This window comes from Salminus brasiliensis, chromosome 3, assembly GCF_030463535.1.
Source record: "Salminus brasiliensis chromosome 3, fSalBra1.hap2, whole genome shotgun sequence".
Taxonomy (NCBI): Eukaryota; Metazoa; Chordata; class Actinopteri; order Characiformes; family Bryconidae; genus Salminus; species Salminus brasiliensis.
This window is the reverse complement of record NC_132880.1, coordinates 12,535,799-12,562,926: the sequence shown is the minus strand read 5'-3', so window position 1 is coordinate 12,562,926 and position 27,128 is coordinate 12,535,799. Positions and strand designations below refer to the sequence as shown.

At 42.3% G+C, this 27,128-nt stretch overlaps 1 protein-coding gene across 3 annotated transcripts in view; it reads right to left on the bottom strand.

The window, feature by feature from the left end:
* pvrl2l (PVR cell adhesion molecule related 2 like) overlaps positions 1–27,128 on the bottom strand; it is a 114,865-nt gene that overhangs the window by 33,011 nt on the left and 54,726 nt on the right. For 2 of the 3 annotated variants that reach the window (XM_072675518.1, XM_072675520.1), the window contains exon 7: positions 16,585–22,194. The exons of the other annotated variant lie outside the window; for it this stretch is intronic. In XM_072675518.1, coding sequence (XP_072531619.1) covers positions 21,650–22,194 — 545 coding nt within the window. In that variant the 3' untranslated portion in view covers positions 16,585–21,649. Of the gene's footprint in view, positions 1–16,584; positions 22,195–27,128 lie in introns of those variants that run through there. 3 annotated transcript variants of the gene reach the window in all.

Here is a 27,128-nt window from a genome sequence, read left to right as displayed (position 1 = left end):
ATGGCATTAACAAAGAAGAGATTGCGAAGAAGAGGTTGAAGGAATGAAATAAACCTCATTAAAGTTAAAAAAGAAATAAATACATAACTGAGGGAAGTGGAACAAGGGATGGCGGACAAAATGACAAAACTGTCAGAGGTGATTAGTTATTGCTGCTTCAGAGCTAACCAGATATAGTTAGGGGAAGCACTGATGAAACGATAAAATGAAAGGAGAAGACCTGTGGAAGAGGAGCAAGCAAAAGGATGAATTGGACATTGTCTGGAAAGAAAGAGATCTGAGAACTGAAATGGGCAGCTGACCTTGGAAACCACAGAAAAGAGACAAACAACTGAAAATTGTGGACAAGTCAGAGGATGCCCGAAGGGTGAAAGCAATCTGTCATAGAACCTGTCGGCCAGGTGTTCTTATGGATTCACAGAAACATTTTGCAGGCTGCAAGCTGCAATTAAAAAGAAATATGACTACTGCAGTAAAAGTACATTGGTATGTTCAGTTATGTTCAGGCTCTTTGATCTAAATCACTATGCTAAGTCATTTTCAGTCTCTGATCTGTGTATTTGAGGGTGGATTTGCATGTTTCTAATGTTGTGCATGCCTAATCAAGGAAGGTACTGTAAATTCGATTTGCTAGATGCCCTATAAATATGCCATTTGATGCGTTTTTATGTAACAATGTTTATCCCAATTCTAAATTCTAACCCCCCAAAAAAGAAAGAAAACTGTTCCATCCATTTCTTATATAGACACATGTAGCATTTCAACATTTCAGTCCTATTCCATTAGTTTTTACACTTATTTTTCTCTACAGCAAAATTGTAGATTTATGTGTGTGTGTGCAGGGGTACATCAGTGTAGGAGCAGCCTGTTGGGAATGATGCAGGCGGGGGAAGTGGTGGATTAAACACGAATGATCTGCAAAACGCCATAAGCCACACATACACAAGTACACACACGTGTGTGCACTCACACCAATAGACTTTCAGAATACAAAAACTGCACACAGCATCAAAATCAGTTCTTTGTTGCAAATCTATTCTTAGGAGTATGACAAACTCCTCTATGACACACAAGCATGAATGCACACCAACACACACCAACACACACACACACACACACCAACATACACACACACACACACACACACACACACACACACAAAAAAAAAACAACAACAAAGGTTTTGATGAATCCTACTTTTTAACATTCAATACATCCATCAACCTGCTTGGCTTCTCCATAGCTTTGATAGTACAGATTAAACAACAAAAGATCTAAGTCCCTGAAAGCGTGTTATTACAATCAGAGCCATTTGGTGTTTTATGTCTAGTGACATGCTAGACAAACACACACAGACACAAATGGCATCTGTTCAAGAGCCTTTGATTGACACGTTATATCAATAGTGACAGGAAAAAAAGAATGAAATCTGCCGAACACGGTAAATAAGTCATAATTAAGCAGAAATAATTATCTGGGCAAAAATCATAGCCAGAACTCACATTAACCTACTTACACACAAATACTACCCATAGTGCCTAACAAAAACATCTATACAATTACAATGTAGCTATAACAGGTATGGATACTACCTACTATATCAATATGATGTACTTACTTAAGTAATGTTTTCATAGGCAGGTGCTACATATGGCATGTTATCTGTACAGACTATAGGCTTATTTGCATAGCCCCATTTAATATGCTTAAAATTGCAAAAGGCATTTATCAGAAATTCTTAATGCGTAAGTACTCACTGTACATGACCTTGATACTTAATACAATGTTGTTAAAGTGAAATGTCCTCGTTTTTAATCAAAAGCTGGTAAAATAACATTGCTTTTGAAAAAATGTTTTAATGCTGGACTATTACTAAAATTTATAGGGGTAAAAAAATAGGGCTGGGCAATTAATTGAAAATTAATCAAAACCAAAATTATTCTTGCCCATGGCGATTATTTTAAAGCTGTTAATACATTTTTTACAATACCCTTCATACTTTCCTCACTGTGCATGTTCATGTAGTGCTCCCTTAAAAACATACTACTGTGTCTCCGCTCTGTTCAGTCTACGACATGGAAGCAACATGGAGGAGAACATAAACACAGGGCCAATTAAGCAGTTTGAGCAGCTAATGTAATCATTCATTAATCGTAATCGAGGTATAATGTTTAATTAATCGTGATACTAATTGAAATTAATCTCGCCCAGTACAAGCGAAACATCATATTTTGCAGTGTCATTTACCAGGACTAATCTGTTTCCCTTCTCATCTGTACCTTTAATTACAACCCTTTTGTACATGCCCTTTTCTTTCAAGAACACTGTTAATCATGGAATACTATAAATAGGTGCAGAAATAGCAAATGGATAAGGCCTAACACATGTAAGCTTGGACGTAGGAACCACTGTGGAGTGTGTGTTGACCCTCCCTTTATCAGCTGCCTGTTAACATAAATAAACTTTGAACACAGTATTCGTATTTAATGTGTCAAAATGTGTCACACACTAAATCATTCACACTAGATGGGCGAGCAGTGCAGCAGTGTGACAACCTATTTGAAGGACATTAGGTAGTCTATATTATCATACTTTCATACATACTGTCATGCAGAGGAAGTACAAAAAATAAATACACAACATTCATGAACTTTCTGTGAATTTAACCTTACTGTGAAGTTAAAATGTTAAATCTTTATCAACCACACAGACAAATGTCAGACAAAAACCTTTTATGTTCAAAATGGCAATTTTATAGGAGAAGGAATGGTGTTCTTACCTTTATATACAATAATGCATTTTTAGAACTGTTTCCAATAGTCAGTTTGTACTTCCCCACTTTTCAAAACATATTTCATAAAGGAAGACACAAAATGTGACTTAAATCAATATATTTGAACAACCTCTCAAACAGTTTCTGATGAGCAAACATATCTAACACACTCTGTTTCTTTTCTAGAAATTAATACCCTTAACATTAATTGTGTCTACATGCTAGATCACTGGCATTTGGGTGGTCTTCACATGGATTGCTTTCTGTTTGAAAATTGCCTCACCCTAATCTAAAATTCCACATTCAAGTCATATGATCATCGCATGCCATCGCATGCCATAATTATTAAGCTCCTAAGTAAGATAGTAAATTAGCATGTCAAAGCACTTTAACAGCTTAATGCATAAAGGGGTCCAGCATGTCTTCTTTTCTCTTAATGAGGAAGAAAGATTGTAAAAAGAAAGAGAGAGCAGGCATGTGGAAAAAAGTCACTGTGTAAAAGTTTTGAGCTCTCAGATCACAAAGGTCCAGTTAACAGGAATGGTGAAGGTTAACTTGAAATAATTCAGGTATAGGGGATAGTAACAACTCTAACACTGCCATAATGTACTGGTAACTGGCAAATATGCACAATCGCATGCACGCACTAAACACATTCCGCTTACACTTAAATGTGTACGAGATCCGTCTCTGATCCCTGGTCTGAACGGGGTTTGTGTAATCTGGTTGTAATCTGATCACAATGCATTTTGGGGTGTTTACACTTGTTTTTTTATACAGACCAGTGAAATCCAGGTATGATCCAATAATGAAAAGTGCATGTTACTGCCAGGTGTAAGCAGCCTCATACATGCACGTACAGATTCAAATTGCAACTGGATTGACTCCAGTAAAAGAACACAGAGAACTAAGAGGTCAATTGTTGGTTTAGTCATAAATCCATGACAAAACCATGGTAATCACAGTTCACAAACATTACTTGTTTTTCATTCACTCCGTTGCTTGGTGTCTGTTCTGTGTACACATCGCATTGCCTCAGATTATGTCCCAAATCACACACTTCTGTACCTTGCATATTACGCTAATAAATGCACTTCTAATGGGGCTGCACAATATTTACATATTTTAATACAGTAATATGTTGTGAAAGGAAAAGCCTCAGGGTCTCAGTCCTTTTTAGTGTCCTTTGGAAACAACACTTTTGTTGTGTTGTGACTGGATTTGCTGCATTTGTGAAGTTGCATTTATTGTCCGAATCTGCCACACATTTGCTTGTGTTGTCATCTTGATGAAAGTGTTTCCAATCTTGCATAACGTTAGTGATTTTTCCAGCACATTTGACAAATGTGGCACAGGTGTTTTCATTTTGCTAGATGTGTTTATAGCTTGTTATAATATTTTGCATAACGCCTGGTTTTCTTGCCCATCATATTTCTCCCCCATGCCGTGTCATTATAGAACATATGAATAATATTGTTTGCTGTATTACTAACAATCACAAAAGATAAAGTGAACCGAATGCCACAATAGGCCGCTTGCTGCTATTATATACAAATCATTTTATTATAGATAATTAATCAAGAACCCTGTTTACACCTGGTCATTACATTTTAAAACTTGATAGTCAAAATGTATTTACATTAGATAGACTGAAATCTGCACACGTTTGAACTGCATAGCATCTGCCATTTTTTCTGGCTTTGTCTGTCCTATTCAAAATATGGCAACGATATTCGATAATCGCAACTGTGCATGCTATTGATTGATTGTTTTTAAGTTTAGAAGAAGGCAACCATTTTGGTAGTCAAGGTTTACAAGAAAATGGCACAGTCACAGTGATCATGGAGGTCGTATGTTTTGATGTTATGTATTGGGAGGTGGTTTGGTTAAGTGTTTGTTTTGTTTATTTGCAACTTGTATTGTATCTGGTACCACCTCTTTAAATGTGGTGTTCAGATTTAAATCTGCAAAATCACTACACATACTTTTTCATGTAAATAATATCTTTTCAGACGTACTGCTGATGCTTGCTGTATTGAATAGCAAGGTATGAACGAGTTCTAAGGCTGGATTCCCAATCAAGATGTATGATTTAGCTTGACAATACAGTGTTCTCCACAGTTTTTTTTTTTAATATTTTTTTTTTATCACTGCTCAACTTTACAGTACCGCACAAGGATTATGGCACTACAAAACACAATGAACATTCTTTGCCCAAAATTATGATTTGATGTAAACTTATTGTGCAAATGCTCACATGGAAAAAGAAGATTCTCACTATTTTTTTCTCCACACACCTGATCTTGCCTTTTTTTCATCCTTCCACATTGTCTTTCACACTTCCTCTTCTTCTCCACCTTTCATTCCCTCCACCCACTTCCTAACTCTCTCTCACTCACCTCACTGTCTCTCCACACCTTCTCTCAACCTGTGAGAGCCTAGCCCAGCACATCTATTTAAAGAAGCAAGTGCTGCTTCTGAAGCTCAAAGAAAAACAGTGAGAAACAGCTGTAAGTTGGAATACCATGCCCAGGGGTCTGCCACACATAAAAATAGAAAAGCAGTCCTGCTGAGTGTGTTTGTGTGTTTACCATTGTGTGAGAGAGAGAGAGACAGAGTGTGTGTGTTAGAAAGAGAGACAGAGAGATCTTAACACATGTTGGTACAGGCTGGGTGGCGTATATAAGAGATTTGCTAATCCTCATGAGCCATTTATCTCCCCATCTGTGTCAAGTTTATTCATGAGAGAGAAAGGGAGAGAGAAAGCAGGCATGAACATATAATACACCAACTGCCCATGTGAATATTGTTTTTAACATGCCCTGGTCGACTTCGTTTCCTGTTGAAGGAATCCCCAGCACCGCCTTGAGGGGCCAGAGGGACAAGGCAAGGGACAGAGTGAAGTGTCAACAGCGAGAGAACATGACTATTAATCATTGCAAACTGACATACTTTCTTTGTTTTCAAACCCAAAAGAGCTATTTCACTATTATACTTGACCGATGGTGAACTTTTACAACTGATACAATTATCTCGGTCAGTCAAAGATTGCCAGGGAATTTGTAAAAGAGCAATGATGCTATACATGCCTAACACTAAACAGAAATGTTTTGTTTATTAAAAAAAAAACTAACAAAAGATGAAACGGTATCATTTCACACAGTCCTATAAAGAACATGACAATCAGTACTGCTGTACTCCTGGGTGATGTCTGTTTAAAACTAGAAATAATAAATCTTTTTACTTATTAAAAAATAGTTTTACTTTTACTGTAAACTAAACTCTCCAGACAAAAAAATTATCACCTAGCGTGTATAAGGTGGTAGTAACTTCAGGCTCCTGCAGGTGTTGCACAAGGTTGATGGGACTATAGATACCGGGGTATGCGACAGGATTCATGGGTTGAGAAGAGGTGGTACAGTGCAGTGAATGTCTTGTTGGATGTGTGGAAAATGGGTCTCAAGGCAGTTTGCAGATGTTAATGATTGTAAAAAAGTAGTGATTGCATTCTGGCATGGCAAAGGCCATAGTGTGAACGAACATTAAGGGGCATTCACACATCTGGATTGGCCTGCAAAATCCCCAGATTTGAACCCTTTTGAAAATCTGTGAGCCAACCTGGAGTAATGTGTAAAACGCCACAAAATCTGGCCAAACTGCGCAATTCTTTGATGCAAAAGTGGCTAAACATTGATGGTGTCCACATTCAGAAACTTGTCCAGTCAATGCCAAATTCAGCTGTTATTCATGTTCTTGGAGGTATTACACACTATTAGGTACGTATCGGTCACAGGTGACTAGCTTACTTGGTCCAGTGGTCTAAACAGGTAACAGTCTATCCAATATACACAGTCTATAAACATGACACAAGTAGGTGACTGTAGCAACTACAGTCAAGGGCAAAGAGGGTGTCACTCTGGAATGTTCACATACCATGCAGAAATCATGCAGACAAAACATCTTTCTCTCTCACACATACACACACAGATATAAATAACACACTAACATCAGCAATGTTCTCTAATGGCCTGTCCATTAGCTCTACACAGACAGGCCATTAGGGAACATCGATAGTACAGCAACCAGACACCGCCTTCCAGGCCCCAATGGCCGCTGTGAAAGTTCACGCTGACACATAGCACTTACTGTTATTGTTAACCTTGACGCATCAGCCTGTTTCAAAAGCCAGATACGCACTGTATACTGTACTGTATATGGTTGGTATTCTAGACAGTATTTGTTTCTCCAAACAATTCCCAGCAGACAGCAAAAATGCAAAGAACTCAACCAGTCTCAGAGGGAAAACGTGCACATGTTTTAAGGATTGTAAACACAACTATTTTTTTCAACAATAATTAACTACTGATGTTACTGAAGGTTTGATGAGTAAACACATACGTTTTTCTCCTCTCTCCCGAAAGTGTGTAGTAAAACAACAGGGTAATCATACCTCAATCCTGAAATTTATTGAGATTCAAAATCTATGTTTTCACTTTTAACATATTTTTGAGAATTTCCAGCTTTAAAACCCTTCTCCTAAAATCTTGTCATTTTAAAAGCAGTATACATTGATCAGCCACAACATTAATACCACCTGCTTAGTACTGAGTGGGTCTCCCTTGTTCCACCACAACAGATCATTTGAGGCATGGACTCCACAAAACTTCCAAAGGCATCCTGCAGCCGTAAGCAGCAGTCCTGTAAGTTTAAGGCCTCCATGGATTGCTTCAATGAGCCTTTAGTGCCAATGGCAACTGGTTCACAGTTTGTCTGTTAATGGACCACTTTTAGTTTTACTGACCACTGTATACCAGAAAAAAACCCACAAGATGTTTTGGAGATGCCTGATGTTTTGAATATGCTCTGATGACATGTAATGGCTGATCAGTATATTAAAGTCAACATGACTAAAAGAATAAGATAAGACAAAGAATGCTCGTTATTTTCTAGTTAACTTGTTTTCTCCCATTGTCATGTGTGCAGTGCTAGCTCTGTTGTCTGTCTAACAAATATGTAATATAATCATGTTTTATGTCACAGTAAGTTGTATGAGGCCATTGTCACAAAGCAGCTTTAAAGGAAACCAGTAATAGGACAAAAGATCAACAAAACAAACATTAAACCCCCACTGAGCATGCCAAATGTGTCAGTGGCCAGAAAAAAGAAAGAAACCTTGGGAGGAACCAAGACTAACAAGGTTTACCCATCCTCCTCTGGTCAAAACTGCTTATAAATTATTGATAGGTCACTGTATCACCACATAAAACTGTTCTTCTGTTCAGGTGTGCAAAATAATCATAATATAATATAACTAACATTATACTAATATTATACTAATATAATATAATCATGCTGAGAATAATTAAAGTATTGGTTAATTGTGGTAATGATAATAATAGCAGAAAAATAGAGTCCATGCTAACGTAGGTGTCACGCCTGCGCCGCCGCACCCGCCCCAAAGGCGGTCCCGGGCCGCGGCTCACAGGAAGAGATGAACTATTTGTCACTGAACCATGTTGGGTTTATTCGAAGGAAGGACTTTTATGTTGACATGGACTTTTGGGTTGACACCCCTCGTCGCCATTTTGGTTTCTGGTTTTGTTTGTCATGTGACTGTTCATTGTCTGGTTAATGTGTTACACCTGTGGGCTGGTGTATTTAAGTAGGGCTAGGGCCAGCTGCTGGTTGCTGAGGATTACCCTTAGTGTGCCACATGCACCCAGGTTATTATAGTTAACGGTATAGACTCAGTATTCACTGGTCTGTAGAGTGCATCCTTGTACAAGAGGATTCTTAGCAGGGGAAGCTAACTAGCTAGGCAGCTCTCATCTCAGGGTCCATTAGGGAGCTACTGCAGGTCTGTGGCGATCTCTCGCCAGGCTTCTTTGGTTCTGCAGGCTGGGGTCCTGGAGCTCCAGGAGTGAGCGACTCTCCAGCTTGCTTCAGCAGTTAGCTCTCCTCACTGTCGGACCGGAACAGTCGTCTCGGTTTGGTGGCTGACTCCTCATGCTCTCAAGTCTAGTAAGTTCAATGCGCCTGACTAGCGCTACTCTATATGTCCTAGTTCATAGCTTTCCCAGGCTCGGCTTGGAGGTATATGTTTCTGAGTAATGGTATTGGCTCAGCCCTGGCAGCTAGCACTGCCCTAGTGCCTCAACAGCCCCAGGTGTGTTCCTTTTGTTTGCCCAGTATGGTTTGCCCAGTATTGGTTTTGTTTAGTTCTTCCTTATCCCTAGTAATTGGTGCTGCATTTCTGTTTTGTTTATGGTTTGTTATCAATAAACTCCTCACTTCGGTCCACCCCCTGCGAGTGTTCTCCCGTCATTGTCAGACCGAGTGGATCATGACAGAATCCTCGGCCCACCGTCTCCGAACAGCGGGGATGGAGGCCTTGAGTCAGGCTGTTTGCGCCCAGGGTCGATTCCTGGGGCAGCAGCAACACACGTTACAGAGTGTGTCAGAGACGGTTGGTCGCCTGGTGCAGCAACAGGCTGATCAGCAGCAACAAGTCGCCCAACTAGTGGGTGGCATCCAGGGGCTCACGAATCTGGTTCAGACTTCGTTGGAGCCCCCTAGTCCTCCCAGCCCTGTCATGACTTCTCCTAGTACCATGGTGATCCAGAGCTTTGCGAGGGGTTCTTGCTACAGTGTGCGGTTTTCTTTAATAATCACCTAACCGGCACTGACCAGGCGAAGATCGCCTTTCTCGTATCCCGGCTCGCTGGAAAAGCTCTGGACTGGGCCACAGCCACCTGGGAGGACCTCAGTGAGAAGCCCTTCTCGGACTATTTGAAGCATTTCAAGGCGGTGTTCCAACACCCCCGAGAGGGGCTCACTAAGGGCGATCTCCTGCTGCGGATGGAGCAGGGCTCCAAGCCGGCAGCCCAGTATGCGCTGGAGTTCCGAACGCTAGCCGCTGGTAACGGATGGCACCAGCCGGCCTTGGTGGCACTGTTCCGCAATGGACTTAATCCGCGTCTGCAGCGGGAGATGGCATGCCGGGGTGAGTCGCTTGAGCTTGACGAGCTTATCGCGCTCGCTATTAGGTTAGACCAGCTTCTTGGTCGTCCTACTAACCCCAGGTTCCCGAAAGCTGGGGGTTCAGCGGCCAGGCCGGGAAGGCAGACCGGTCCGGCTGTCCAGAGTGGAGACCTACTCGCTGGTTCAGAGGGGTGAACTGCCCCGACGTCGTCGGCAGGAATGACCTGCGAGCCCATGGAAGTGGGTTCCCGGGGCCTTACACAGGAAGAACGCAGTAGACGGAGCCGAGAGGGACTCTGCTACTACTGTGGGGCTGTGGGGCACCGAAGGAAGGCCTGTCCTCGATGACTCCCATTGAAATCCTGCCTATTCACCGAGGAGTGCGAGGAAGGGACCCCGCACGCCAATGCGGTGAGTCTGCCCGTCCAGGGACTCGTTTCCCGGTCGATCACGTTGCCTGTCAGGGTTTCCTACCAGAGCCAGTCTCTTGTCGTTTCAGCACTGATCGACTGTGGAGCGGAGGGCAGCTTCCTGCGTCACCGCCCTGGACGGACAGCCCATGGGTCTTCGGCCCATTACTCACTGTACTGAGGGATTTCATCTCGCTGTAAGCTTCCTCCACCAGGAAGTGGCGTCCCTGCTGGTTCTACCTGTCTCCAAGCATGAGACCCTCATATCTCCTGGCCTGAACGGGAGATTGTATCCTGGTCCCCTTATTGCCGTGACAAGTGCCTTACCCTAGCCTCCCTTAGGGTCATGTCTACCTCCATAGAGAGCCCCGAGCCCGAAAACACGGTAGTCCTGCCACCGGAGTATAACGATATGCGAGATGTGTTCAGTAAGTCCAGTGCCGCTAAACTACCCCCCCCCCCCCCATCGCCCTTACGATTGCGCTATAGATCTGGTTGAAGGGACCACTTTACCTAAAGCCAGGATCTACCCCCTTACAGGGGAAGAAGAGAGGGCAATGGAGGACTACATTTCAGAGGCTTTAGCTCAGGGATACATCACTCCGTCCAAGTCTCCGGTGGCTTCTAGGTTTTTTTCATCAGGAAGAAAGGGGGTGGGTTAAGGCCATGTATAGATTATCGGGCACTCAACGCAATCACCAATAGGTACCCGTTTCCTATGCCGTTGGTGCCTTCCGCTCTTGAGCAGCTGCGGGGAGCCCAGATATTCACGAAATTGGATCTCCGCAGTGCATACAACCTGGTGCGGTCTGCGGCGGGATTTTAGCAGGTTGGCAGCCCCGATAACGTTGTTACTCAAAGGAGCTCCCCGGCGCATCACAAGGACGTCGGCCGCAGAGGACTCCTTCCAGGCGCTCAGACGCGCATTCACGCCGGCCCCGCTGTTGCGCCACCCCGATCCCCGTAGGCCGTTCGTGGTCGAGGTGGATGCCTCCAACACCGGGGTAGGAGCGTTTCTCTCCCAACGTCACGGGGAGAACGATAGACTCCATCCGGTGGCGTTCTACTCAAAGAAGCTCACTGGGGCCGAACGGAATTACGGGGTAGGGGATAGGGAGCTCCTGGCAGTCAAAATGGCGCTCGGAGAGTGGCGTCATTGGTTAGAGGGTGCTGCCTACCCCTTCCTGGGATTAACAGATCACAAGAATCTAGAGTTTTTGAGAAATGCCAAGTGTCTGAACCCCCGGCAAGCCAGGTGGTCCCTGTTCTTCGCCAGGTTCAGATTTACGATCTCGTATCGTCCGGGCTCCCGCAACACCAAAGCGGACGCTCTCTCTCGTATTCACCAGTCTGTGGATGAGGGAGAGACCGCTCCAGCACCCATCCTGCCACCGGGTGTCACCGTCGCGGCAATTCAGTGGGACCTGGATACAGAGATAGACGAGGCCCTCAAACGCACCACCGTGCCCCCATCATGCCCTGTGGACAAGGTCTACGTCCCAGGGGCTTTCCGGGAGAAGCTCATCGGTTGGGCTCACGCTTCTCCGGCATCGGGTCATCCAGTTGAGGCCTGCACGTACTATCTGCTCTCTCCCAAATATTGGTGGGAGGGGATGAGGGCAGATATACATCGGGTAGTGGCATCAAGCAGTGAGTGTGCTCAATGTAAGACCCCGAAGAGGCTCCCGTCGGGGAAGCTCATGCCGCTACCCGTTCCTGAACGTCCGTGGTCTCACCTGGCTGTTGACTTCATTACTGACCTGCCTAAGTCTGAGGGGCACACGGTGGTGATGACGGTAGTGGACCGTTTCTCATGAGGGGTTAGGTTCATACCATTCTCTGCATTGCCCTCAGCAATGCAGACCGCTCAAGCCTTGGTAGACCACGTCCTCCGGAATTTCGGGATTCCGGAGGACATAGTATCTGACCGGGGGGCCCAGTTCACGTCTAAGGTATGGGGTGCCTTCTGTGAACACCTGGGGGTGAGAGTGTAAGCCTGTCCTTGGGTTATCACCCCCAGTCTAATGGCCAGTGTGAGCGCACTAACTGGGGAAGTTCCTACGGCTGTACTGTCATGACTACCCCAGCAACTGGTCCCGGTATCTGGTCTGGGCCGAGATGGCCCAGAACTCACTGAGGTGCGCAACCACTGGCCTGACCCCATACCAGTGTTACCTAGGCTACCAGCCTCCGCTGGCCCCCTGGACTGCCACGGAGACCCAAGTCCCAGCAGTGGATGCTTGGATGCGTCGCAGCGAAGCGGTCTGGACCGGAGCCCACCAGCACATCCAGATGTTCCTGCGACGCTACAAGGCCCAAGCGGACCGGAAGAGAGGGGAGACTCCGACATACCAACCAGGTGACCGGGTCTGGTTGGCCACGAAGGACCTCCGGACTAGTCTCCCTTCTCACAAGCTGAAAGTTAAGTACTCTGGTCCTTATGTCATAGAAAAAAGTCAACGATGTTGCTTATCGTATCCGACTACCCCCACAGTCACGTGTTCACCCGGTTTGTGTCATGTGTCTCAGCTAAAGCCCGTGGTACCTGGACCCCTGGACGAGGCCACCCCGGCGGACACGCCACCGGAACCAGTGGAGATTGAGGGGGACCTACACGGTTCGATGAGTGCTGGACTCTCGAAGGCGTGGGGGTCGTTTGCAGTACCTGCTCGACTGGGAGGGGTTCGGTCCAGAGGAACGCTCCTGGGAACCGGCTGATCACGTCCTAGACCCTGCGTTGGTCCGGGAATTCCACGAAAGGTTCCTGAGTAAGCCGGCTCCCAGGCCTCGCGGACGTCCCAGGAAGTCGCAAGCCCCCGTCCGTGGGAGACCCTCGCATCGGGAGAGGGGTCTGTCAGCCTCGTCGGACCAGATGGGACCCTCCGCGGGAAGTTCGGAGACACTGGTTTCGGTTCGGCGCCTGAGGCGTCCCCGTCGGGGGACCCACCCGGCCGCCTCGGGGGGGGGGGGGGTACTGTCACGCCTGCGCCGCCGCGCCCGCCCCAAAGGCAGTCCCAGGCCGTGGCTCACAGGAAGAGATGAACTATTTGTCACTGAACCATGTTGGGTTTATTCGAAGAAAGGACTTTTATGTTGACATGGACTTTTGGGTTGATACCCCTCGTCGCCATTTTGGTTTCTGGTTTTGTTTGTCATGTGACTGTTCATTGTCTGGTTAATGTGTTACACCTGTGGGCTGGTGTATTTAAGTAGGGCTAGGGCCAGCTGCTGGTTGCCGAGGATTACCCTTAGTGCGCCACATGCACCCAGGTTATTCAGTTAACGGTATAGACTCAGTATTCACTGGTCTGTAGAGTGCATCCTTGTACAAGAGGATTCTCTCTCTACCTAGCTAGCTTAGCAGTGGAAGCTAGCTAGCTAGGCAGCTCTCATCTCAGGGTCCATTAGGGAGCTACTGCAGGTCTGTGGCGATCTCTCGCCAGGCTTCTTTGGTTCTGCAGGCTGGGGTCCTGGAGCTCCAGGAGTGAGCGACTCTCCAGCTTGCTTCAGCAGTTAGCTCTCCTCACCGTCGGACCGGAACAGTCGTCTAGGTTTGGTGGCTGACTCCTCACGCTCTCAAGTCTAGTAAGTTCAATGCGCCTGACTAGCGCTACTCTATGTCCTAGTTCATAGCTTTCCCAGGCTCGGCTTGGAGGTTTATGTTTCTGAGTAATGGTATTGGCTCAGCCCTGGCAGCTAGCACTGCCCTAGTGCCTCACCAGCCCCAGGTGTGTTCCTTTTGTTTGCCCAGTATGGTTTGTCACAGTTTTGTTTAGTTCTTCCTTATCCCTAGTAATTGGTGCTGCATTTCTGTTTTGTTTATGGTTTATTGTTATCAATAAACTCCTCGCTTCAGTCCATCCCCTGTGAGTGTTCTCCTGTCATTGTCAGACCGAGTAGATCATGACATGGTAGGTAGGCAACAGTAGCAGGAGAGTGGGCAGCTGGTCGGATGCAGGTAGCAGGGGTGCCTGCCAGTCAGTCTGGTGGCTAGGCAGCTGGTCTGATGGTCTGATTAAATGCATCTTGTTTCTTCATCAATACACTGCAACCATCTTATGTTGCTATGCTGCACTTCAGATGTAAAATAATGCACTGAATGAAATACAGTGCATTATGAGATGTTGAGTCAAAGTGATTCATGGATCATAACATGAATTGTGCTTTTAATTAGGACTAGATCAAACTTTAATTTTGATTTTCAAGCAGACTTTAAAAAAGTCCTCTATTACACAGCGTGGTCTTACTGAAAGTAAATGAAACTGATTTATAGCAAGTTAGTTTTGTGTAAAATACCCTATTTGCATGATGCTAAAACAGACATTTTGATCAGCCTCCGCTAACACAGAATCACAGAGTGTTAGGTAACAGTGGCTCCACTAACAGCTCTCAAAGGTTTTTTCCCCCCGTAGGCTGTGAGAAATACATTAAAAGTCCACCCTAGCAGGTGTTATACCATAAAAAGCCACACTTTATTTTTTGTGCACAAACTAGTGTCTTTTTCCTTGACAAGTGGAACGGAAACAAGCATCCAGGAAGGAAAAGCTTTTCCCCTCCACACAAGCCTCTTTGCATTGGCTCGTTGGTTTAGCATGAGGCATTTGGGTGGTAAAAAAAGAAATACAAAGTCTTAATGTGTTACTTTCTCTGTGTGCGGATTACAAATGCAAATAAAATCTGGCACCCTGGGGGGTTAGTGTAATAAGTTTTATATAGAATAACCAAGAAACAACTGTGGAGGAGGGAAGAATAATAGTAAAAAAAATTGCTTTTTTTTTTTTCCTGCTTTTGAACAGGTGGTGAGAAATTTGTACTGTAGGGTAAGAAGTGATACATAAGCAGTCTGTTTACTGGAATTTAAAAACTTGGTCATGATGCAGTTATATTTATGTAGTCCTTTTGTGAAGTAAACATAACTGCCAGAGCTTCTTTTTCCCTTTCGTTTTTCATTCTCAGTACACAATTTGTCTTACTGTTTATTTCCTCTCTGGAACTTTTCTTTCATGTAGAAAATAATCAAGTCCAGTGAATATTTTTTTTTTCAGGTTGCTCTACAATGGCATGAGACCAAGCCAATCCAAGGGAGGAGGAGGCAGATTCTCTCAGGGAGGGAAAAAAAAGAAAGCAGGGCGGGAAGGAGGAGAGGGAGAAAGAGAGAGGTATGGAGGGGGGAAAAGAGAGGTATAGAGAGAGAATAAGGGAGGAGGGGGAAGAGGAGAAAAGTGAAAAATAGAGACAAAAGAGGGGGGAAAGGGAGAGAGTGGGGGGGACAGAGAGACAAAGAAAGAGTGAGGGTGGAACAGATAGAGATAAGGAATGAGGGTGAGATAGGGATGAGGGAGGGGGGGGGGGCAGCATTCCTTGAGGAATTACTCTGTGTGCAACACAACTGTCTTCCAATACGGTCACTGGAGGTTGGGCACCTGTTTTTCATCATAGGGTCAGCCCATCAGCTCTGGAAAAATTGCTTAACCTAAAATAAACTTGAACAGATCACTAGCAGGAGGATTTCACAATCTGCCAGTCCTCATTTATGTCTCCAAAGCAACTCCCTTGCTGTTAATATCAGATTCCACAGCATGACCTTGGAGTAAGTCTTGTCTCAAAGACCTTATCAAACAAAGAAGGCAAGCAGTTAATAAAAGAGACCTTAGGCTGCATGTGTGTATCTGAAGGAGTGTACTTGCAATTAAAGCGTACAACTGACTGCATAGCTAAGGACCTTTCTGGGGGAAAGGATTGAGAGAGAACAATGCTGAAGGTGGCAACAAGGCGGTGGTTGTAGTGTTGTCAAGGCGACAGACGCAAGGGCTTAAAGTGGGCCCTCAAGGATATGGAGTGACGCATCTGATCGTGCAAAACCACAATATTATTATAGCGATGGCTGCTGGTTTTCAAAACGTAGTGTTGACAATGGTGGGGTGGAATGACAAAACATTTTAACACATGGCCCTGTCCTTGTAGACCACAGACCTGAGATTTCAGTCATTGTTCAGATCAATGACAATTTAGGCTTTGGTAATAAATGCTCGACATGCCTAAATTATCACATTATTAGTTGCCACAAAAGTCAGAAAAGAGTCACAATACAAGGACAGAATTAATAATTTCAGTATGCACCACTGAGAAACCTATTGTGCCTCTGGCCTCTGTTGTCTTTACTCCCACTTTATAATACAGAACCTCTCATGAGAATCTCATGAGTTTACATTTGGAGTCTGAGACCAAGTACCCTGTGTCTTTCTGTATACACCATCTGAAACTGCTTTCATAAAATTGCACGTTCTATTTCAATGCTGCATGACAACACATCAAATAGCCTAAAACAACAGAGAAACAAATTGAAGCCAGGAGCAGATCTTAACACAAATGCAATTGCAACATAACACTTAGAAATTCAACAGATTTTAATTACAACCAGAATACAAAAATAATGTGAAATGACAAAATTGGAGCTTGGAGTCTCTTTTTCTTTTTTTGTCTTCTTAAAATAAACACAGTGTACAAATGAAGCATGAGTGTAAGAGAGGTTTATCGTTTTATATCTGTGAAACCATTTCTTAAAGATCAAAGAGATTAACGATCTAAATCAGAAAATACTGTGCACAGTAATTAGAAGAGAGAGGGGGAAGAAAAAACATCTACTCAGAACATGAAACACAACCATTTTCAACAGAGCACAGTTGAATTGTGACCACTAGCTGCTTAGCTACTGCGAATGTAATCGATTAGTAGTGCTTTTTGAAAGGTATCTAACTTATTTATATTATGTACAAGTAATAACGATGTTGGGGGACACTGCAAGAACAATGCTGCTTTATTGTCTTAAGGCTTTAGTTTAGTTGTCCTATGATTGCAGGCAGGCTGGAACTGGGGATGTTGTGACCCTGTTTTACTTATAAAATAAGCATGACAGTCTTGGACAACCAGGGTAATTGCATGCCAGAAACATTGCCTTTTAGCTCGATAGTGTTGTGCCTGCTGTGGCACAGTTCTTAGAGAGGATTAACGCCTGGGTGGTTCTGTCTTCATCTAGAACCCTGAGTGTGACCAAAAAAAACAAAACAAAACAAAAAAAAACCCAGACCAGTGAGGTACAATACTAATACGAAGAGTGTCGATCTTGATGGTAAAGGGGCTATTGGCTATTCCGTGCTATGAAAAAGCACCCCATACAGCAGATGAACACAGTAATATTTGCCTCTAAACGCTTCCTATAGCTTTCAATGAGAGTCTGGATTCTGGTTCAAGGTATTTTGGACCATTCATCTTTACAAAACATCTCCAGTTCAGTCAGGTTTGATGGTTTCTGAGCATGGACAGCCTGCTTTAAATCACACCACAGATTTTCAATAATATTCAGGTCTGGGGACTGAGGTGGCCATTCCAGAACGTTGTACTTGTTCCTCTGCATGAATGCCTTAGTAGATTTTGAGCAGTGTTTAGAGTTGTTGTCTTGTTGAAGTATCCAGCTCATCCACTCTTCAGAGAAGATGCAAAGAGGAGAAAAACTTGCAACTGGCCACCTTAACCTCCTTCTCATAATTGGATTTACCGGTGTATGTAGGTCATGGGTCAATGAGCCTACAAAACATTTTGTGTGCCAATAATTAGTGCTAAAGGTATTCAAATCAATAAAAAGACAAGGGTGCCCAAATTTATGCACCTCTCTAATTTTGTTTTAATAATTATTGCACACTTTCTGTAAATCCTATAAACTTTTAACTTCTCAAATATCACTGTGTTCGTCTGCTATATAATATATTTCATTGAAATTGCTGATCCAAACAGCCAATGATTTATAAAGCAAATTTAATAAAATTATCAAGCTTTTTTTTTTTTACCACTGTATGTTATTGTGCTGATTAAACTGGTGTGTGTGTGTGTGTGTGTGTGTGTCAAGATCTTTAAACACTTGGACAGCTATAAACCAGAGATTCCCAACTTTGGAGTTGAAAAATGATTTTTGTAAAGAGGTATAGAAGGTCTGTATCTATGAGAATGAGTATTTCATAAAATCTCCCACTTTTCACATTTTAAGCTGCAAGTGTAAATCAAGTGAGTTGATAATTGGCATGATTGGCCAAAATAGCCGTCTTGTGATGCAGCTCTGTGTGATATATATTATTAACTTATTCCACTCCAGAGTAACTATTTATTAGTAAACTATTTATGCTTATTAGCATAATATAGCTTAAAGTAAATAAAGCTGAGAAATTATTACTAATATTCACATATATTTCAAAACCTTTTTTGTTTGTTTATTTATTGTCAGTAGCCACATATTGTACTGTGCAATTATTGCACATAATTTCTGAAATTCAGGAATGTACTTTGAGCTGCAGTAGATGCAGAGACTTATTTTCTGCATTTTGACATGCATTTTTTGATTGAACTCAATTTATAGAAATAAAAGTCACAAATAATTGAAACTCAAATCAATGCTTAAAAGGAAAGAGCTAAAAAAAAAAACGATTGTATGCTATGTGAAGACAGGAATGTAGTGTGTTTCAGTTTATACAGCTTCATCCTCCCACCTGTAACAAGGCATCTGAGGTCATTTGTAACTGCTCTGTTTGTTTTTCCACACCTAAACCCACATTTGATGTTGGCCAGATCAAAGTTGTTTTTACAGAACTGATACAGAACTGTTTTGTGCTTTTTTCACAGATTTTTTTTTAAATTACATATATGTTTATACATCATAGATGGATACCTCACATCAAAATACACACCACATCTTACAGATCTCCATTATTTTTACCAACAAAAAAGATTTCCATTTTAAATACAGATACAGCATGTGAATTTGTTATATGAACCCATGAACAGTTGTTGTGCAATTGCCACTATTTACAATTAAGCCAAGAAACAGAACAGCCATTTCTTGCTTTGATTGCAAGTGATAATATTCTTCTAATTTTTATATACATGGCAGTGCAATATACAATAATGTCAGCAAATAAAACAAATGTAAAATCAAAATAGACTGGCTTACAGAAACCATGGTTAATTCTTTTTAGTTACTATGTTCTTTAGGAAATTGAGCATATTTAAGCATCCTGGTAGGCACTTAGACTTTAAAATACTTTTCATGAATACAGTATTACATTTTAGGACATACTTAATTAGATGAAGAGATAAGCTGTTGTGACCTACTACTGTTTTCCAGGAACAAACAAGAACACCATGAATTTACTTGTACACAACACACTTACTGTACTATTCTGGAAAATCAACCAAACTATCAACAATACTGCTAAACTTACAGTCACTAAAACACTTCTTTTTTGGCAATACTGCAAGAAAGTTCAATAACAGCATTTGTTCCAAAACCCAACACTTATTACATTGCTTATATAATTCCAAAAGCCCAGTGTTTTTTTGATTACTGATGTAGGTTTGCACTGTCAGTTCTGTTCAAGCTGCTAGTGCTTTTAAAAAGTAATTAGATGGAGAAATAAATAGGAGGTTAATAAGAAGTAATCTTTAAACAACAGACCTATTTTGTATTTCAACTTCCATTGTTTTACACTGTGCATCACAATTTATTTTCAGCTTGAGTGATTCAGGGCTTTAACAGTTCCCGCAAAACACACTCCCAGCCATATTTATTAGCGTAAATATGTGAGCTGGAGACATTGTGGGAAAAAAAGGAAAAATAAAACAAAGAAACAACTTGGTATTGTAAGAGGGAGAGAAAAGCACTGTATGCTACATCTTCTACCTGTTTACACTGTAGTAAAAAACTAGTATTACTTTGTCTTTGTGCATTCATATGTGTGTGAGAGGATGTACATTGGATGGTGTGTGTAGTTTAGTATCATAACTATCTATTACAGTCATTATTAGTCAACTAAGGATGGATGGCTTTGTAATGAGGTGAGCCTGAGCACAGTCGTCAATTCATGTCACCTGCATGACAAGGGCCCTGCAGATAAATGAAACGGCATCTGTTTTTTTTTCCCCCCCAAAGAGTACTTATGCTCTCCCTAACTCAGCACTGAGCTGCTCATGTGAGGCCACTTTAAAAGCAGCAGATAGCTGCACACATGCTAATGCTACAGCGTGTACTCTCTATAAGGTGAGCAGCTTAATCTCATGGCTGAGCAAGCTGCACGAGCGGTTAGCCCCTTAACCTTCCACAACTGGCAGCTTTTCAAGGCAACGGACTCTGCTGAACCCCCAGTGGCATACGTGGCCTGGCTTATTGCTGCAAGCCGAAGTCCGCCTTTGCATTGCGGTCGAATAATCCCCCCTATTCAAAGGCACGTTTGCTCTGCTGCCTCTTATCAAGGCCTGCCCACATTCGGTGACTCTGCAACTCCTATCAATCAACATAATCTGTTTTTAGAGAAGTCGTCAAAGCGTGCTTGATCCTTTGTTTTTTTCTTTTTCTTTTCTTTTTTATGCCCCTCACTCCCACAGTCCATCCTTTTATTCACATGGAGCAAGAGATTTGACAGTTTAAGAGGGCTGCTGGAGCCTTGCTGCACAAACTGTGCTTGCTCCTACATGAGCATCCTGGCTGTGCTTTTCAGATGTTTCATTCTATGGTTTTGATATAACTGGATTAATCAGCAAAAGGAGGCTCTGAGTATCAGGCTTTTTGCACAGCTAATGCGCAACTCTCTCTGCCTTCTGAATTAAACATCATCCAGAACAGACTGTTCTGCCGGCAAGAAAGGAGGGGGGGGGGGCATTATCCCGCCTCTGCGTAGAATCCCTGGAGTAGCTCAGTGAATTTCTTTTACTGTAACAAGTCATCCGATTAATCAACGAACACTAAAATATTGATTGTGTTTGGAAAAAATATACTTAAAAGAATTGACTGAGGAAGAAGTCCATGCACAAAGCAAAGGCTGCACAGCCAAAGCCAGCATCGCAGAGATCAAAGCCACAGAAGCAGGAATGATCAGTGCCTGCAGCTCAAACTCAAATGCAACCAAACTGCCTACTGTTCTCTGTGCTTCCTCAGATGAAGATTCAACCAGATCGATAATAAAGCTAGGGTGTGTTGGGATGGTAGAAGTTGAGATGAGTCACAGCTCTCGCAAAAGCAAATGACCATTATTAGCCTCCAAAGCTTTCAACGTTGATGACTGCAATACCCGTCCGAAACACTGGATCACTTCATAATAATATCATAGTTCTAACCTCAGGTCTGAACAGATAACCAAAAAATTACCAAGAGAGAAGACAAGAAAGAATAAGGTGTATTAATCCAAACAATTCTACAGAATCCTTTCTTCACTTGAATCCTTGGTCTCCTTCTCTTTCTCTTCACTGATCAACTAAAATGATATCATGTGTTTCTATCCATGAAGTTGGGGCAGCACTTCAATTGTCCATTTAACAAGCTATGTTACTCCATCTTCTTATATCAGACTAAAAACACAAACTAAAAATGTTTCTAAAAGGTTGAGTAGCGAGTGTAGTAAAGCTTCATCTTTTCTTTACTTCCTCTGCCTCGTTTCTTGCTTGCTTAGACATAGATAGCAGTCCGAGAAATGATAGATCCATCCCTCTGTGACTCCATGTCATCATCAAGGTACACCCCATAGTTGTCTTCATGCCGAGGGATGTGGTAACTGGGTGGCAGTCCTCCAAAGCCGTCATATTGCTCTTCATCCTCTTCTTCCATGCTGTCATTTAGGGAGTCAAACTTTCGCTGCCCAGCTTCATCCAGTTCACAAGTTAGCGGGATGTGGTGGGGAGCCATCATTCCTGCTGGTGCGTGAGGGAATTCATTCCCCTTCTCAACAAGGGCTCCTGGCTCACTCTCACGGTATGTGTAGATTGGCCCATTGTTATTTGCTCCTGTGCCATTTTTGCTGGCCTTTTTGACACCAAAGAGACGGGCCTTGTTCCCATTATTGCCTTGCTCATTGTCACCTGAGTAACTGGGCTGTTGTCGCCGACTGCGTATCACTAGGACGGCGATCAATGCGCTGGCCAAAAGGAGAGCTAGAAGGCTACCAAGGATGGCTCCCACCAATACACCAGCACTGGAGGGATCCCCTGTTAATTCTGCAGAGGAGGGAGGGAGGGAGTACAGGTGAAGAACAGAAATGAGCATTGGTTGAGGTCTAGGTGGTCTTGATCTCCACAGGAGCTGGTGGTTGATTTCACATCAGTGCTGCATCTGACAGCTAATCTTCCCCTTGTTGGAGGTTCAGTGTTTGGTTCTGTTTTGGATTTTTGTTTATTTGGGTGCCCCCTGATTTCCCAGCTACATGGTGTGAGCCAAGTTTGCCAAGTCCGTTCTTGCTTTGGTTTTGAGTAAAAACACACTCAAAAACCACCAGCCAAGCACTCCAGTTTATATCATTTCTCCTATGCTTGAGACCAGGTGAACACAGCAATACATACACAGAGCACAAGAGATACAAAAGGTAAGGGGAGGAGAGAAGACAGGAGAAGGAATATAAATGACAGTTAAAGTATTTTCATGCAGAGACGGTAAGAGTTGTCCGTCCACGAGGGAATGCAGCACACCCGTTCAACATCCCTAATTTCACACTGCCTTTAGATAAGTGATTAGACCCACTGACAACAGGAAATTGTGTGCATTCCAGTTGAATATTAGGAACAAGTCCAAAACACTTGAAGTGAAGAGAAGCACAAAGGCCTGCATTAGATAGGATTAGTTCCATTCCATGCAACAGCCCGAAATCTGCATGGAATACCCTGTCAATGAAGGTACACAGGAGGTGATGAATATACCAGGGAATGGTAGCAGTTAAGGGACAAACCTATGTAGTATGTATAGTGCTACAGCATAGTCTTAAAGCAACATTGTGGCAAGTATTGTTTTGATGTCCATAGCCGGACAAATCCTAAATAACAATCTCAGTGTGAATTTTAGCAGGTCATTTCAAGATCCCTTTATGAAAAGCAGTCACTTCAAACATAACTAATCCAAATTAGATTATCTCTACATATGGTGATAAACAACAAAAAAGAAGAAGTCGTCAAATAATTTAACACATGCAGTCATGCTGTTCTTGTTTGCACAGACAATGTGCAAATGAGTTCTCCTCCTTTTTCCATAAGTTTTATCTGAGCAGCAGTTCTTCTGAAGATGGTCAAATCAGTGCAGACAGAATGACCAGAGATTGGATTCTACCTCTGCATGTACAATCACACCATTCCATTCCTCTGCCCTTATCCCTCTCTCCGGTCAGAGCATCACCAATTCCGCCTCCTGATATCTCCCTGTTACCATGACAATTTGACTCATCATGGATTCAGGCAACATGGCAAGAGTCAAGAGGTTTTTCCTGAAAACACTGTCTCCTCTTCAGGTCTGAATCTGAATCTCTATCTGAATATCTCTCTCTCTCTCTCTCTCTCTCTCTCTCTCTCTTTCTCTCTTTCTCTCTCACACACTCACACACTCACACACTCACACACACACACACACACACAAAATAATTTTCATCACTCTTAAGGAAAGCATTACCTTTGCCCTTTGCACTGATAGTGGGAATACTAACGCACAAAGACCTGGTCCTTATAAATATATGTGAAGTTACACAATCTCACTTTTAAAGAGCCTCTCTCTCCCTCTCTCCCACAAGCACTCACAGACAGACACAAAACATGCCCTCTTTTAAAACCTGTCTGCACCATACATACGGTTTCAGGATATACATACACACACACACACATATATATATTTTATTTTTCTTAACCTTGCTTTCAAACAAAACTTTTAATAAATGTTTAACTGTGTGTCACTACATTACAGCTACAGCCTCACTACAGCCTCTCTACCACCTAGGAGTTCTTGTTTTTTGTCTTTGTTTTTTTTTATCAGACTATAGACTATACCCATGATATGTTACAACATAACACCCATTCTGATAACCTTAAATACAGCTATAGCACAACTATTTTTGTTCTGAAGTTTCCAATCATTAAAAAGTACACCTTTTTACACAAAACACAAAACCAAAACCACATAAAAAAAAAATTCTGAACAAACTCTGGTCTAGTTAGTGGTTAAAATTAGTCACCTGGTACAGACAGCCACACAAACGCACATGGACATGCACATTCCTTTTACTCCTCCAGTCGTACTCAGGCACTCTCCCTGGCAGCTCCCACTCTTAAGCCTTCCATTATTCATTATGTTGGTAAGCGGTTTCAGTGAGGCTAACAGCTAGCATTCAGCCATTACACTGTGAATAGAGCAGGGGAGGCACACAGGGCAAACACCCAACAATGCGCCCACCATGACCTAGCTACAGAGAAATGTCATCTTGAAAACTTCCATGGTGCTTAAAAGGAGTCACCCTGTAATCTCAGAGTGAAAGAAGTAAAACGAAAAAGAAAAACAGAAACAGCTAAGAGTTTGAAACGCCTTTTATACTTCTGAGGTTTCAATGTTTTTTTCGAGCTATGTTATGAATCACAGTTGCTGATGGCCATTACTTCCGGGCATGAAGAGCACGCAGGAGACTTGTGGCTAAGGGACATCGAGCTTTAGCTATCGATCCCAGTTGCTCTTTTTTGAGAGGAGAAAACAAAAGGAAGCGTGCACAGACAGAGCATTAGCAGGAAAAAAATTGAGCATGCAAGCTCATTTCAACACATTCACAAGTGCTATGAGATACGCTGAGAGAACACAACATGGTTCAGAGCCTTGAAGAACAATGAAGGTTGTTAAAGGTCATTATTGTGTAAGAATGTCAATGATGCTGCCGAAGTGCCTCTCATACTCAGCTGACCTTTAGCACGTCCTTTAAGCTCCTCTAGTGCTGTAATTTTACCACATTGCTATTCTACAGCATGCCATCGACGACACGCTGGAAAATTGTTCCACATGGGAAATTGTGTTTATTTTTCTTAGCAAATGACTTCAGCTGCTTTGTAGCAAGGAGAGTACATACCGTGGCAAAAGCAAATGTGGATATGTAGAACTATTGTACCATAGCTATTGTCTGATTACACTGTGTGAAATAGTTAGTTTTAACTTTAAATAACCAGAAAGATGGACACATCAAGTACTTCCTATATTTTTCTGATTTAAAATAAACCATTATATTGTCTGCAGAGAGTTTAGTACAACACACACAACTTGCACTATTTCCTAACATTCAATAAATTTCCAACCTTCCCAGATCTACAGTATGTGATCCAGTGATACTGTTACCATATCCATATTGGTAATTTCTACTGATTCAATATTATGTATATTCATACATTATATAATCTTTAAAGTGCTAGTTCAACATTTGCCAATTATCCTTATTTGGCCTCCTCAGACTGCATCCCATTTGCTTTTAAGCTTAGCAAGATGAATAGAAATGTACAGAAACAGACTACAGCAGCAAGCAAAATTTAAAATAAAAGTAAGATTCTGGGTACAGAGATGTCATACATGCATTTAATTTTTGCCGTATCCATAATTTTGTTTTGTTTTTTTATGCAATTTCTTAAAAGCAACAAATGAGTGTTGTCATATGACTTCTAATATATATAAGTGTTTTCATATAGTTTCAAACTAATGATCTGTAGTATAAAATGAAAATTCTGTCAAGTGGCAAGGTTTTTAACACAATTGCACCAGGCTGCGTATTAGCACAGATATGCGTTTTCCACTCACTTGAAAATATGAGTGTTCCATTCACATTACTGTCAAAAATATATGATTTAAGGATATTTGCTCTCTGCAAAACAAGCTCAATGCTCCTTTATTCTATATATGATGCATTATACAGTATTCAAACCAGTAGTACAGAAAGAAAGAAGTAGAAAAGAGATAGGAAAAGCAAGGAAAGATAGGAAATACAAGCAAGTGCTGTATTACCTGTTGTTCGAACACTCATTTTCTATACATACCGACATTAATGAGATAAAAAGGGAAAGTGTATTTTCACTGACATGAGAGCTAAAGCTTACACAAAAGACTTTAAACTCTACTCTAATTCCCCATGAGGCCATTAGGCCATGTTACCATTTTAAGGCTTTTCAGACAATACAGCATGAAACGGTGAAAGAAAATGTAGAGAGATCAGCTTCCCTTACACCAGTCAGAATGGAGGAACCTAAGCTTTACTTCTTGCTGAGGTCCACTCTCCATGGGATACTAGATCCTGCACACAGTGTTTTCATTTTTGGGTTTATGCAAACAGACCCCTAGTATTACTAGCACAGTCAAGAGTTTTACATAATCTGGCTTCCTTAATGACATAGAGTCGGCCAATTACTGCAAAGCATTTTTATAAGCGAATTGTTTTTTAATAAACTTATCATTATAGAGTGTGTAATTGAAAGAGGGGGGTTGTTACATGTCAAGTCAAGTCAAGTCAGATTTATTTGTACAACGCTTGTTTAACGTTTTTTACAACTGATGTCATCACAAAGCAGCTTTACATAAATAGTGATTAATAAAAGACAGAGACAAAGAAGAACGAATAAAATAACGTAAGACATGATGGATCAAAGACCCCCAGTGTTCACTGGTACTTCAACCTTGTAAAAGGCACTGAGGCAGGCCTGCAACAAGCACATTTCAATTTGTAATTGGGCTTCCCTCCCATTTTGAGGAGATGCTAATAACCCCATTGTCAGTGATACTTTTTCCACCAGTGAATACAGTCAATGTGGTGGGGGAAGTGAGATGTAAAGTTTCTCTTCCAGAGTAGAATATTTCTGACAAACACTCAAACTCGCATTTGATCTGTAACAGATGACAATCCCAAGGCACAAATCACATTTCTTGCCCACCTAATGTCACATGTGCTGCACATCAAAGACAGATGGGTAAGCATGACCGAGTCGATTCGAAAATTACCTCACTAAGTTGGGGTTCTCCAATAGGGAGCAGGCATTGCAGAATGGCTAATGGCTGATAATGAATATATGTAAAAGAGGAGTAGGCAAGCATTAGCAATCAGGCAACATGCTGATCCAGACAGTCCTACACTCAACAGAATTTATGATGATATTTATTC